General features: G+C 44.1%; 1 protein-coding gene across 4 annotated transcripts in view; it reads right to left on the reverse strand.

Moving 5' to 3' along the window:
• Alstr (allatostatin receptor) overlaps nucleotides 1-14,992 on the reverse strand; it is a 104,223-nt gene that overhangs the window by 5,530 nt on the left and 83,701 nt on the right. For 3 of the 4 annotated variants that reach the window (XM_062673201.1, XM_062673200.1, NM_001043570.1), the window contains 2 exon segments: nucleotides 4,836-5,696; nucleotides 673-828 (listed from right to left, as the gene is read on the reverse strand). In XM_062673201.1, the coding sequence (XP_062529185.1) occupies nucleotides 673-828; nucleotides 4,836-5,660 (981 nt within the window). In that variant the 5' untranslated portion in view covers nucleotides 5,661-5,696. 4 annotated transcript variants of the gene reach the window in all.

Below are 14,992 nucleotides of genomic sequence, written 5' to 3' on the forward strand. Positions count from 1 at the left end.
TTTTAAAAAAGTTAGGGATCCTTACTAAACCTCTAATAATGTAACCCAAGGTAAAAAAAATACCTAAAATATTCTTTACATCGCGTGCCCTGCGAAAACGATTGATGATAGAATAAAATAATGTACTTCGACTTTCTAGAACACATTATTAATTACAAAAAGTGTCGCAACAGCATATGTGTGTTCTTTTATTTAAGAAAATAAAACAATGTCAAATATCGTGAAAAGTTTTTGTTAAAGACCCGAGCGGAGCCGGAGCGGGCCGCTAGTAAAGTACCTATATATAGTGGAGCTCTAAATATGCTCCCAAAGACAGAAGTGGCTTAGATACTGCTGGTTTGGACTGGTGGATCATCTTGGAGCTGCTCATTAGCAAAAGCACGAGACCTGGGCCGATGGCATTTACCAATGCCAATAATCTCTTCAGATTGCTGCGCCAGTGGGGTTTGTGAGTGAGTTGCAGCCTTCATAGTTTGAGTATTTAAACCAATTCGATCCAATAATATTTGATTAATTTTCAGTGACACCGTTATGCCACTCGGTCTGGTTGAACTATGTACAAAATGACGGAGCATCATTATTCTGCTGGTAAGTCTGCAATCGTCCGAGTTCATCAAGACATCTAAGTAGCTGGAGGCGGGCGGTGTGGTCGTCTGAAGTGCAATGAATTACCTTTCGGAATGCAACCCTGAAGTTTTCCGAGAGGAACGCGTAGAGCACCGGGTTGACGCAGCTGTTCATGTAGGCGAGCACGTGGGACACGATCTGGGCGGTCACCGTGAAGTACGTGATGTGGTACTTGTTCAGAGCCTTGACCAGTAGAATTATCTGAAACGGAACGCCAACTATGAAAAGGATTGGTAGAGGCGACGTGAGATCCAAGTTTGTAGTTGTTGAATACAGCTTTCCAATTAACATGACTGGAAAGTGTTATCGCTTCATTGCCGAAATATTTTTATTGCATAGATAGGTAGACGAGCTCACAGCCCACCTAATGTTACGTGATTACCGGAGCCCATAGACATCTACAACGTAAATGCCGCCACCTTGAGATATGAGTTCAAAGGTCTCAGTATGATTACAACGGCTGCCCCACCCTTCAAACCGAAACGCATTACTGCTTCACGCAGAAATAAGCAGGGCGGTGGTACCTACACGTGCGGACTCACAAGAGGTCCTACCACCAGTAATAGTCAAAATGGGAGGGAACCAACCCTCTTGGTGCAATATATAGTAATACCATGGTACTGTACAAATAGCCTGTCTAATTCTGCCGCAAAATAAGTAATGCCGTAAGGAGTTATATTTTGAAAGGTGGGACGGTCATTATTCCCAGTAGGTCGCGATTTTGATCCGGCGGTAAATTCTGCGAAGCACTGCTCTTACTACCATACAATTACATATAATGCAATGCATACAGATATAGCATACAATTATATTATATATGAAGATGGGGAACGTTATTCAAGTTGTCATGTCTATAAGCTCCGGTAGCCGCTTACTTCAAGTGTCCTTCAACTTCAAGCTTACTTATTTACGAGTGTAAATACAATAAAGATTACAACAAAACTTGTTCTCATCTTGTTTGTGTATTTACGACACAAACAAATAATACACCAAAAAATTCAATGGCGCTATAGAATTTACTATTTAATATTTTGCGAAAATTTGATATTTCTTAGTTTACTTGTTATAAATATAATAATCGATTGGAACAATTTATTTTTTAATTATTTTCCAATCAAACTGGTTCATCGAAATTATAGTAACTTAAGTAAATTATATTTATTTCATTAAAATATCTTTTGTAAAACATAGAATATAATTCGATAATACTCGAGGAAGTTGACATGGAGAAACACAGAAGATTAATCTGGAGAAATATAACAAAAAAAAAAGTGTGAATACATATTAAGCGCACATACACCGCACCCCGCACCCCGCACCCCACACACCGCACCTCGCACCCCGCACCCCGCACACCGAGTACCGAGCGCAGAACAATAACTAGAGATAATTTATCGATAAGTAACTAACGGAACTTCCACGGAACGGAACGGAGCTTCCGCGAATGAATAATTACTTTAATCGAACTCTAATAAGTATTAACAATGAATATTTAAGAGTTAAGAAGGGAACAAAGTTCATTTTGTACAAAGTATTCCACTAGCATTTCATAATTACCATTTAAGTCTCTTTATTATTATTATTTATTTCGTATTAAGCAGTTTCTGCTGCAGAAAAGCTCTACGTGCTTCAAGGGTGGGTGAACCCCACATTAAAAGGGGCATTAAATGGGTAGGAACAATAAAAATTGCATATAGATAAAAGCAGAACTGCTCATAAGTAGAACAATAATTAACTGTAACCCTGATATTAACTAACACAATGTTAAATAGGTTGTTGTTAATCAGTTCAAGGCAAATAAAATAACTTTCAGAAAATTTTAGAAGAGCAACGACGAATGACACGGATGCGATTTAACTAAGCATTTGAATAAGGATTGAAAACACTTCACGTAATTTTAATGTTTAAGTCTGCACATCACAAATACACTTATTATATCAAAAAACGAATCTCAGGCTAGTTGCGCATGTCACCCCCTTTAATTCAGAACAGCTTTAATATAATGAATTAACGCCACATGTTTCGTCATAAAATGAAATGACGTGAAATTAAACAGGGAACTCGCTTTCAAAAGCTCAGTGCGCAGCTTGGGATTATGAGTATCACGGTTCGCAACTTGTTTCATGCAGAATACTAGCACAATAAAATTAGTATACTGCCTTGTGCTTAAAAGCTTAGCATTTGCATCTTAGTTTTATTGTTACATAGTCACGAAGTAATGGTTCTACGAAGGAATTCGTAGAGCTTTAGTCGGCTGGACTTTGCATATTTACATTTACGTGGAGAACGCGTTGTTTTTTTTTATAGCCCTTGTAGGCAGACGAGCATACGGCCCACCTGATGGTGAGTGGTTACCGTCGCCCATGGACTTCAGCAATGCCAGGGGCAGAGCCAAGCCACGGCCTACCGATGTGGTCCGACACAGTCCTACCGTTTGTACGCTAGAGGGATACGATCGGATTTTATCTGTTCAAAATTATAAATTTGAAATTATAAAATGTATTAGACATCGATTGGATATATTTTAGGTTCGAAGTCGAGACCTCAGAAATATAAAGACAACTAACTACATGGTTTTTGTATCACAGAAATTTAGCTAAATTATACCGTAACTTTGTGCTTTCAATGTTGAGAGGCTGGTAGATCGTTTCCTCATTTATACCAGATAAAAAAATATACTCTGAATCAGGCTCAACCGTTCCTATGCCGTCGTTTGTATATCTTGAACAAGCTTCCTTAGATATCTGTAAGGCGATCTCGGACAATAATAACAGCTTACAAAACGTAAGTGTTATAATAATATAGTCGCGCTATCGCTCCTACTGTTTACACTAACACAGTATTGTTTAAACCATGTTCAAAATTCGAGTATGATAATTTTGAAACAATAACATTTCTTATCTACGGTTCTAGCTTCATTTGGGATGGGAGACTGAAAATGTATTAATGTTATTCTAACTATTATACAATTCCGCAATGATCTTTCGTAAAAACATTCTACTATAGGGTCTGAGTAGCGCTTGTAGCTTGTAAAATATTTAATTAAATTTTTTTTTTTATTGCTTAGATGGGTGGACGAGCTCACAGCCCACCTGATGTTAAGTGGTTACTGGAGCTCATAGATATCTACAACGTAAATGCGCCACCCACCTTGAGATATAAGTTCTAAGATCTCAGTAATAAATAAATATTTAATAACAATCACGCCACGTTAACTGGTCTCGTGATAAGTTCGTAAAGAACTTGTGTTACAAGTACCAGATAACGGATATAAATGTAAGATTTTTATTATACACATACATATATTTTAATATACATCCATAACCCTGGAAAAGACATTTATATTTATCATACAAATATCTTCCCTTAGCGGGATTGAAACCCGCGATCCCCTTGTGTAGTGACCATGTCACTTACCACTACACCAGACGGCCGTTACGTATAGTTACAACGGCTGCCCTACCCTTCAAACCGAAACGCATTACTGCTTCACGGCAGAAGTAGGCAGGGCGGTGGTACCTACCCGCACGGACTCACAAGAGGTCCTACCACCAGTAAAAAATGTGTCTACTACGCATTATTTATGTTTACTGTATTTCCTTGAATGATTTGAGGTTTTTCAATTAAAATTCGCAGTTTCTAATGTTCATCGATAAGGAAGCAGATCAACTGATGCTCCCACTCGTCCACTCGTCAGGTGCCGCTGTACAATCGGTAGGCAGCAGCTTGGCTCTGACCCTGGCATTGCTGAAGTCCATGGGCGACCGTAACCACTCACCATCAGGTGGGCCGTATGCTCGTCTGCCTACAAGGGCAATAAAAAAAATTCAGCAGGCGATCAGTGCGAGACCTCGGTAACCAGATCCTATCGACAGATACCCTCACGTGTCTTCACACTTCGCATCCATCTTTCACTTCCATGACGCGTCAAACTTAACTACAGTGTCTTAGCTCAAGCGATTTGACGTTCTTCAAGTAATTAATTATTTATCGCTAGTTTTCATAGTGCGCCTAGTCAAACTTAATAAATAGTTTCCATTTCAACACAATATAAAAACTGTAAATTTTTGAAACACAATTGTTGAAAAATAAATTGTTTACCGAAAAATAGTATTTTGCGCGTTACTCACTTACTTCTCTAACAGTGTGAAATGAAAATTAAGATTAGTATGTAGAAATAGAAGAGTGAACGCAACATAATATCTAACCTGAATAGGGCACCAGCAGACAGCAAACACTACGACGACCACAACAACCATTCTGGTCACTTTTTTCCTGCCCCTCCTGCTCTCTGCTGACACCCTCCCACCAGGCGCACTCTTCCAAAGCCTCGTCAGCATGCACATGTACAGGACACTGATCAGCGCGAGAGGGATCACGTATGATGATAGGAAAAATGACATTTGAAAGCCAAGCTTGCTGTATCCACGCTCCTCTAGGAAAACACACGATGAATGATTCCTGTTGAAGTAGGAATACTCTCTCTCTCCGTGGCAGATACCGACTGGTATGGCAGTGGTTAGTATTACTACCCAGATGCAGGCGATAGCCAACAAGGCATTCTTCTCAGTCCTGATCGACATGGACGCTATTGGGTGCACTACTGCCATGAATCTGTCCAAGGACATGAGTACCAGAGTATAAACTGATGCGTGAGCAGTCACAACAATAAAATATTGGACCACTTTGCACCACCAGTCTCCGAATGGCCACCTGGGCATGACGTAGTCCGTAGCAGTGAAGGGGACGCAGAAAATTACGAAGAGCAAATCAGCGACAGCCAGGTTGATGATGAGCAGGTTCGTAGTTGATCTCATGCCAGGGTTTGCCGCTACCACCAAGACAACCAGAGCATTGCCAACGAGACCAACGATTCCGATAAAGCCAAAGAAGATGGGGACAACTCTGGATACGACTTTCTCAAGGAGCTCTCCATTCTCAAAGTCGGTTGTGTAATTACAGTTTCCGAAGCTTGGGTCTTCGGCAGTCAGGTTCAGACAGATAGTGTAGAATTCGTCTTCGGTTGACTCCATTTTGAATGATATTAATGTTTCATTGCTGAATTTTACCTGAAACAAACACAGGATTATAAAGACCTTCATTCTAACGGACTGATTTAATATCACCTATTAATATAATTTATGTTTGGTCTTTATGAATTCGGTACTAGCTGTGGCACTAGAATGTAATGATACTACTTGGGATCGGCGTCATAATTCAACCTGTGTACCGGTATGATAATATCCTCATTTTGAGGGTAATCCAGTCCAAACCGCTCAAATATACGATTACATTTATGTGAGGCTTTATTCACAAGGGCTGTTGTGTTGTATTATTTACTATTATAAAATTATTATCTGTTACGCGCTTCGCTAGCGTTATATCCCGCAGGAATTTATTTTTGGTTGGATGACAGGAAATATCTGCTTATTTCTGCCGTGTAGCAGTTATTCATTTTGGTTTGAAGAGTGGAGTAGCCCTTGTACATATTATAAAGCTGAGACTTAGAACTTATGTCTCAAGGTGTAACGACATTTACGTTGTTGATATCTTTAAGCTCGGTAACCACTTAACACCGGGTGAGCCGTGAGTTAGCCCACCACCAAAAAAATAGTTTTTAGACCCTTGACAAGAGGTATGCAAAATAAAATACATTTTTCATACCTATCTGGTGCGTAGTTTTAGATGGTTTCCCATTATTGTTCGTAATCAGTTACCACAACTTTAGCCCTAGGGTTAGAACTAGTTGTGTTAGAAGTGCTTCTGAAGTTCGTTTGTTTTAAATTTGAATATAAATTGAAACGATTTGTTGTGTAAAATATGTTTAGCATCCGACGGCACGCACGGCTTCGATCAATTTCACTTATATAAGTATAAAGTACAATTTGGAAGTTTATTTTGACAATTTTTTATTTAATTTATTTTATTTATCATAGTATTTTCCTTTGATGTTCATGAACAAGTAGACTCAGGTTAGAAGACAAAGACGATTAATTTTGGTATACTTGTCGAGTGGTTGAATTTATGGTATGGTGGTAGTATTTAAGGTATATCATGGCATTTAATATTTCTGGTGCCTTTTAATTATTATAGCACACTATAATATTGGTTCTTCAGTCAAATATCGAAGACAATTTTACGTATTATAGCAAAAATTGTACAGAAACACTGCAAATAGTGCATGGAAGTTTTGGAATTTTCTAAATTTCAAAATTTTAATGGGGATGCTTCTGGGCTTGTTTTAAAAAAAATCGTAGTCATCAGAGACAATTTACATGATGCTACATCATTACCGGAGCCCACTCACACCACAACCAACCGTAACACAGGAGATCTAAGGCTCGATCGAGGTATTGCAATAGCCGTTTTTCCCCCAGTGAACTCAGCCCGTTTGGCGACTTTACGACAGAAATACACGCTACCTGAATTCATAAAATTGGATATTTCATTTTTATTATATGACTTTATGAATGTTTATGAGTTCTCATGGTCGTCAATCTATTGATTGCATTTACAATCAGCATGCGCAATTGTTGCACGGACAATGAATGCGCGGCTAATTTTTATCCTACATATTCCCAGCTATAGTAGGTAGGTGAGCTCACGGAAATCAACCTGAGAGAATTTTCTAACACTGGCCATAACAACAGCAGTGCTTCGTAGAATCTACCACCGGACCGAAATTGGGATCCACATATTGGCCGAGACACTCAGTGGGTTAAAGACTGCGTATGGACTCTACGTTCAAACTAACTTTATTTTATTCTATTTTATGGGGCTTCGAATAACTGAAGAATCGACAGATTTTTTCGTGACTTTGAACATGACTGGTGGTTTTTACTGGTGGTAGGATCTTTTGGGTCCGCGCGAGTGGGTACCACCATCCTGCCTATTTGTGCCGTGAAGCAGTAATGCGTTTCGGTTTGAAGGGTGGGGCAGCTGTTGTAACTATACTTGAGACCTTAGAACTTATAATATCTCAAGGTGGGTGGCGCATTTACGTTGTGGATGTCTTTGGGACCCAGTAACCACTTAACACCAGGTGAGCTGTGAGTTCGTCCACCCATCTAAGTAATAAAAAATAAATAAATAAACAAAAAACAAAGAAATCGATGAAGACGATTAGATGTATGAACAAAAGCAGAACAAAACGAATCATGATAAAAAGTTCGTTGACGAACATGAATTGTCTGCAGAAACATTAGTGGGGTCTTTAACTGAGATCGCGCAGCTCTACATCTTTTTTCATTATCATCCATAATGAATTTAATGTTCTAGAAGATTCAACAAGGGTATTGATTTTCAAAGAATTTTTTCAGATCACATGTCAAACTTTTTTTTTGGAGACGATTTCTATCTCTGGGCCCCGAGCCCGCTGGTGTAAATCAGAGCTCATAGACGCAACATCCTGAATGCTGCTGCTAATGGTCATAATAAAATACCCAGATAGATAAATAGCTAAGGGTGGAAGACACAAAGTTTATGTTAAGATTTAAGATAAGCTGATTAAATTAATACTTGTGGGACTTTTAACGACTTACGCTTTGATGTTCTAACCAACTTTTAGGCCGAGCTTCAACTTCGATAAACTTCCTAAAGCTTTATGTGGGAAGTAACCAAGGGACGACCGTTTGTAGATTCAGAGTCAATACACATTGTTTAGAAAGAGTTGATCATTTATTTATATTGCACATACAAAATAATAGTTTTACTTGACACTTTACGTCGCAGTGCACATAAATATATAACATATACTATAATAAATCATTATTATATTATATAATACATTATCATTAAACATACCACACTTGGTTACAAATTTGTCCAGAACTGATATTCAATAGTCCCCTCCTGTTTTTCCCTTGGACACCGGAGCCGAGTTTCTGCAAATAATTTAGAAGACCTGTGTTCATCTACAGTGCGTTTTCGGAGATCTTTTAGCGACGTTCCGGTTGCTTGGAATGAATTTCCCGTCTTCAAACGTTATTTGAGGAGTCTTTAGCGATATGCATGAGCTTGGCTCTATCCCTGGCATTATCCACATTTATGATGGACGGTAACCACTCATTATCATGAAGGTCGTTTATCTACAAAAGCCATCCCCACACAACGTGGTCTCGCCTTGTCGTGGCGGTGGGGCTTAAGCGTGCACCCCGATACCGTGGAGCAGCGTTGTCTGCACAGGGGTGCCGCGAACTAAGAAGACTGCACACCGTGTTCCCTTTTCCCACCTTTGCTAAGCAAAGGGTGCGTGAAGAGGGAAAGGGCTCCCTTCTGGAGCCCTCTTGTATGCTAGGCCATGTCCCCGGCGGCTCTCTGGCTGTTAAAGGGGAAGGCCCTCCAGAGGGGGGTACCGGTACGCCGGCGTGGCCACAACGTGGTCAGACGTGTGGGTCTGTCAGTAATGGTAGACCCACGTGGATGAGAAGTGAACCGGAGGGCACTCCCTTCCGGTCGCTGGTCGCCATGTCCCCGGCTGCCTCTTGGTGGCTACAGGGGAAGGCCCTCCAGAGGGGGGTACCGGTTTACCGGCGTGGCTTCGTAGAAGCATACCGTAATCCCTACCGAGTAGGAGGCGGGGTCGCTGCCTAGCAGGGGCCGCGAGGATGCGAACCTCTATAAAAAATGCCCTAATCTTAAGCTTGTGACGTGTCCGGTGATGAGATGAGCGGCTGGAGGGAGTCCAGTCGTGAGGACCGTCCCAGGGGACCGACCCCTGGTTAAATAAAAAGGAACAAATATAATGATGGCAAACTTAAAACAAAAATTACCCCAGGAGGGTACCACCTTAGGTGGAGAATCCCTCCGTGCTTCCACCTCGGTGGGAGCACGCTGCCCCGCGTATTCTGGGGGGGGCAAAGAATGCCATGATGAAGGGGGCTGTGCGACGGGTAGCGGAAAACCCGTCGAACCGAGGTGCCCTTGTACATATTATAAAGCTGAGACTTAGAACTTATGTCTCAAGGTGTAACGACATTTACGTTGTTGATATCTTTAAGCTCGGTAACCACTTAACACCGGGTGAGCCGTGAGTTAGCCCACCACCAAAAAAATAGTTTTTAGACCCTTGACAAGAGGTATGCAAAATAAAATACATTTTTCATACCTATCTGGTGCGTAGTTTTAGATGGTTTCCCATTATTGTTCGTAATCAGTTACCACAACTTTAGCCCTAGGGTTAGAACTAGTTGTGTTAGAAGTGCTTCTGAAGTTCGTTTGTTTTAAATTTGAATATAAATTGAAACGATTTGTTGTGTAAAATATGTTTAGCATCCGACGGCACGCACGGCTTCGATCAATTTCACTTATATAAGTATAAAGTACAATTTGGAAGTTTATTTTGACAATTTTTTATTTAATTTATTTTATTTATCATAGTATTTTCCTTTGATGTTCATGAACAAGTAGACTCAGGTTAGAAGACAAAGACGATTAATTTTGGTATACTTGTCGAGTGGTTGAATTTATGGTATGGTGGTAGTATTTAAGGTATATCATGGCATTTAATATTTCTGGTGCCTTTTAATTATTATAGCACACTATAATATTGGTTCTTCAGTCAAATATCGAAGACAATTTTACGTATTATAGCAAAAATTGTACAGAAACACTGCAAATAGTGCATGGAAGTTTTGGAATTTTCTAAATTTCAAAATTTTAATGGGGATGCTTCTGGGCTTGTTTTAAAAAAAATCGTAGTCATCAGAGACAATTTACATGATGCTACATCATTACCGGAGCCCACTCACACCACAACCAACCGTAACACAGGAGATCTAAGGCTCGATCGAGGTATTGCAATAGCCGTTTTTCCCCCAGTGAACTCAGCCCGTTTGGCGACTTTACGACAGAAATACACGCTACCTGAATTCATAAAATTGGATATTTCATTTTTATTATATGACTTTATGAATGTTTATGAGTTCTCATGGTCGTCAATCTATTGATTGCATTTACAATCAGCATGCGCAATTGTTGCACGGACAATGAATGCGCGGCTAATTTTTATCCTACATATTCCCAGCTATAGTAGGTAGGTGAGCTCACGGAAATCAACCTGAGAGAATTTTCTAACACTGGCCATAACAACAGCAGTGCTTCGTAGAATCTACCACCGGACCGAAATTGGGATCCACATATTGGCCGAGACACTCAGTGGGTTAAAGACTGCGTATGGACTCTACGTTCAAACTAACTTTATTTTATTCTATTTTATGGGGCTTCGAATAACTGAAGAATCGACAGATTTTTTCGTGACTTTGAACATGACTGGTGGTTTTTACTGGTGGTAGGATCTTTTGGGTCCGCGCGAGTGGGTACCACCATCCTGCCTATTTGTGCCGTGAAGCAGTAATGCGTTTCGGTTTGAAGGGTGGGGCAGCTGTTGTAACTATACTTGAGACCTTAGAACTTATAATATCTCAAGGTGGGTGGCGCATTTACGTTGTGGATGTCTTTGGGACCCAGTAACCACTTAACACCAGGTGAGCTGTGAGTTCGTCCACCCATCTAAGTAATAAAAAATAAATAAATAAACAAAAAACAAAGAAATCGATGAAGACGATTAGATGTATGAACAAAAGCAGAACAAAACGAATCATGATAAAAAGTTCGTTGACGAACATGAATTGTCTGCAGAAACATTAGTGGGGTCTTTAACTGAGATCGCGCAGCTCTACATCTTTTTTCATTATCATCCATAATGAATTTAATGTTCTAGAAGATTCAACAAGGGTATTGATTTTCAAAGAATTTTTTCAGATCACATGTCAAACTTTTTTTTTGGAGACGATTTCTATCTCTGGGCCCCGAGCCCGCTGGTGTAAATCAGAGCTCATAGACGCAACATCCTGAATGCTGCTGCTAATGGTCATAATAAAATACCCAGATAGATAAATAGCTAAGGGTGGAAGACACAAAGTTTATGTTAAGATTTAAGATAAGCTGATTAAATTAATACTTGTGGGACTTTTAACGACTTACGCTTTGATGTTCTAACCAACTTTTAGGCCGAGCTTCAACTTCGATAAACTTCCTAAAGCTTTATGTGGGAAGTAACCAAGGGACGACCGTTTGTAGATTCAGAGTCAATACACATTGTTTAGAAAGAGTTGATCATTTATTTATATTGCACATACAAAATAATAGTTTTACTTGACACTTTACGTCGCAGTGCACATAAATATATAACATATACTATAATAAATCATTATTATATTATATAATACATTATCATTAAACATACCACACTTGGTTACAAATTTGTCCAGAACTGATATTCAATAGTCCCCTCCTGTTTTTCCCTTGGACACCGGAGCCGAGTTTCTGCAAATAATTTAGAAGACCTGTGTTCATCTACAGTGCGTTTTCGGAGATCTTTTAGCGACGTTCCGGTTGCTTGGAATGAATTTCCCGTCTTCAAACGTTATTTGAGGAGTCTTTAGCGATATGCATGAGCTTGGCTCTATCCCTGGCATTATCCACATTTATGATGGACGGTAACCACTCATTATCATGAAGGTCGTTTATCTACAAAAGCCATCCCCACACAACGTGGTCTCGCCTTGTCGTGGCGGTGGGGCTTAAGCGTGCACCCCGATACCGTGGAGCAGCGTTGTCTGCACAGGGGTGCCGCGAACTAAGAAGACTGCACACCGTGTTCCCTTTTCCCACCTTTGCTAAGCAAAGGGTGCGTGAAGAGGGAAAGGGCTCCCTTCTGGAGCCCTCTTGTATGCTAGGCCATGTCCCCGGCGGCTCTCTGGCTGTTAAAGGGGAAGGCCCTCCAGAGGGGGGTACCGGTACGCCGGCGTGGCCACAACGTGGTCAGACGTGTGGGTCTGTCAGTAATGGTAGACCCACGTGGATGAGAAGTGAACCGGAGGGCACTCCCTTCCGGTCGCTGGTCGCCATGTCCCCGGCTGCCTCTTGGTGGCTACAGGGGAAGGCCCTCCAGAGGGGGGTACCGGTTTACCGGCGTGGCTTCGTAGAAGCATACCGTAATCCCTACCGAGTAGGAGGCGGGGTCGCTGCCTAGCAGGGGCCGCGAGGATGCGAACCTCTATAAAAAATGCCCTAATCTTAAGCTTGTGACGTGTCCGGTGATGAGATGAGCGGCTGGAGGGAGTCCAGTCGTGAGGACCGTCCCAGGGGACCGACCCCTGGTTAAATAAAAAGGAACAAATATAATGATGGCAAACTTAAAACAAAAATTACCCCAGGAGGGTACCACCTTAGGTGGAGAATCCCTCCGTGCTTCCACCTCGGTGGGAGCACGCTGCCCCGCGTATTCTGGGGGGGGCAAAGAATGCCATGATGAAGGGGGCTGTGCGACGGGTAGCGGAAAACCCGTCGAACCGAGGTGTGCCAGCGCTGGCTCGACGCGCTCTGCGCTCGTCAGCGACGGCGAGGCAGTTGATCCAAAAGGGACAACCGCCAAGAAGATCAGGCGGAAGAGGAAGTCGTGGCGAGTTTCCTCTCGTGAGGGGGTAGGGGAGCCAGCGTCGTCCTCTGGTGCGGATGCCCCACCGGAGAAAGTGCTGGTAGTCTCCGAAGCGGCCTCTGCTGCGGAGGAGATGCCGCCCCCTAAAGGGAGACCCGCCCGTAGAAGAGGCGCACCGTCACCGGCACCATCATCAGTGTCGATGTCTGTCGCTTCACTAGACGGGCAGACGACGGAGGAGGAAGAGGGTGGTCTTCAGGACCCTGCCTTGGTCATAGACAGGGCCATGAAGACCATCAAATCATATGCGGCCAACGGCACCAAAACCAAAGCCACTGGCCGAAAACTGCGAGATGTGGTCTCGCAGGTCTCGAAGGTTCTGCCTTCGGTTGCTTCTGCCAATGACCAGGTAGTACAGCTGATGGCGGAAAATTCGAGGCTTCGAGCACAGCTCCAAGCACAGCAGCAACCCAATGACGGCGCAGCGACGCATTGGGCCACTGGAGCCCCTCGGGGCCCCCGTCCCCCGGCGCTGACTGGCGACCGATGGCCTGTGCTGCCACCACCGCATGTGGCACAACAGCGGCCGCGTCTCCCGTCACCGCGCTCTAGGGAGACGTCCGCCGCCGAGCGACGGCGGGCACTCGCAGGGCCACGGATGTTGGCTCCGCCAGAACCAGCAAACTTCAGCCTGGACGAGGTCATCAGCCGCACTGTCCAGGCTGTAATAGAAAGGCTGGGCGGCAGGTTGGCAGCTCTCGAGGCGAAAGTCTCGGTCTTGGCTGACACTAGGCGGCTGGCGGTGTCGGGTGCTTTGGCCGCTCGTCCTGCTCCCGTACGAGCTCCGACCACCAAGTCGGGCCCGGGACGGGCTAAAACTAAGCGAGGGGGTGGCGCTAACGCGAATCCTCTACAACAAGCACCCCAGTCCTGTCCACTGCCTCCGCCTCCGTCAAATATGGACGAGGGGTGGAACGTGGTGGCCCGGCGGGGCACCAGAAAGGCCCCACCGGCAGCTCCTCAAATGGGTAGAGCGCCGGCGGCCAAGGCGGCTCAAGCTGCACCCCAACAGGGTCGAGCGTCTGAAGCCGCCAAGAAAAACAAAAAAAAAGAAGTTACCGCGCGCGCCTCGGTCGGCAGCAGTGGTTCTTACCCTACTGCCAGCCGCTGAAGCCAAGGGCATGACATACAGAGATGTCATCGCCCGGGCGCGTGCGGCAGTTGACCTGGGCGAGATTGGGGCGGAGGAGGGCCTCCGCTGCAGGCAGACGGCCAACGGGGCTAAGCTGCTAGAATGTCCCGTTGCCGATAGTGCCGGCATCGCGGAGCGTCTGGTGGCGAAGCTCCGTATGGTCCTACCTGAGGAGGAGGTGCGGGTGCACAGGCCGGTGAAAATGGCCGAATTAAGAGTAACCGGCCTGGACGACTGTACCACCAGGGATGAGGTGATGGCGGCTGTCGCTGTCCAGGGCAAATGCGCACTGGAAAATGTAACCGTAGGCGAGCCGCGCCGCGGTTATACCGGGGCCAGCTCGGTGTGGGTGCGTTGCCCGGTGGAGGCGGCCGCCTCCCTGGCTGCTCCCCCGCCCGGGAGACCATCAGGAAATTCGGGCATACTGCGCGTGGGCTGGATAGCGGCCCACGTACGCTTGCTTTAGTCACGCGCCTGGCGATGCCTTCGGTGCTTTAGCACCGGACATGGCCTCGCCAGGTGCACCAGCTCGGTTGACCGCAGTGGTCTATGTTTCCGCTGCGGCCAACCTGGTCATAAAGCGGCGTCCTGCACGGCCGCCCCGCACTGCGCTCTGTGCGCTGCGGCCGGGCGTAGGGCAAACCACCGGGCGGGAGGCAAGGCTTGCTTCCCGTCCGGTGTTAATACTGAACGCAACCGGCGCCGAAAATCAAGGCGCCGGCAGAAGAGAAGGT

The sequence above is a fragment of the Bombyx mori genome, chromosome 17, assembly GCF_030269925.1.
Source record: "Bombyx mori chromosome 17, ASM3026992v2".
In the NCBI taxonomy this organism is placed as follows: Eukaryota; Metazoa; Arthropoda; class Insecta; order Lepidoptera; family Bombycidae; genus Bombyx; species Bombyx mori.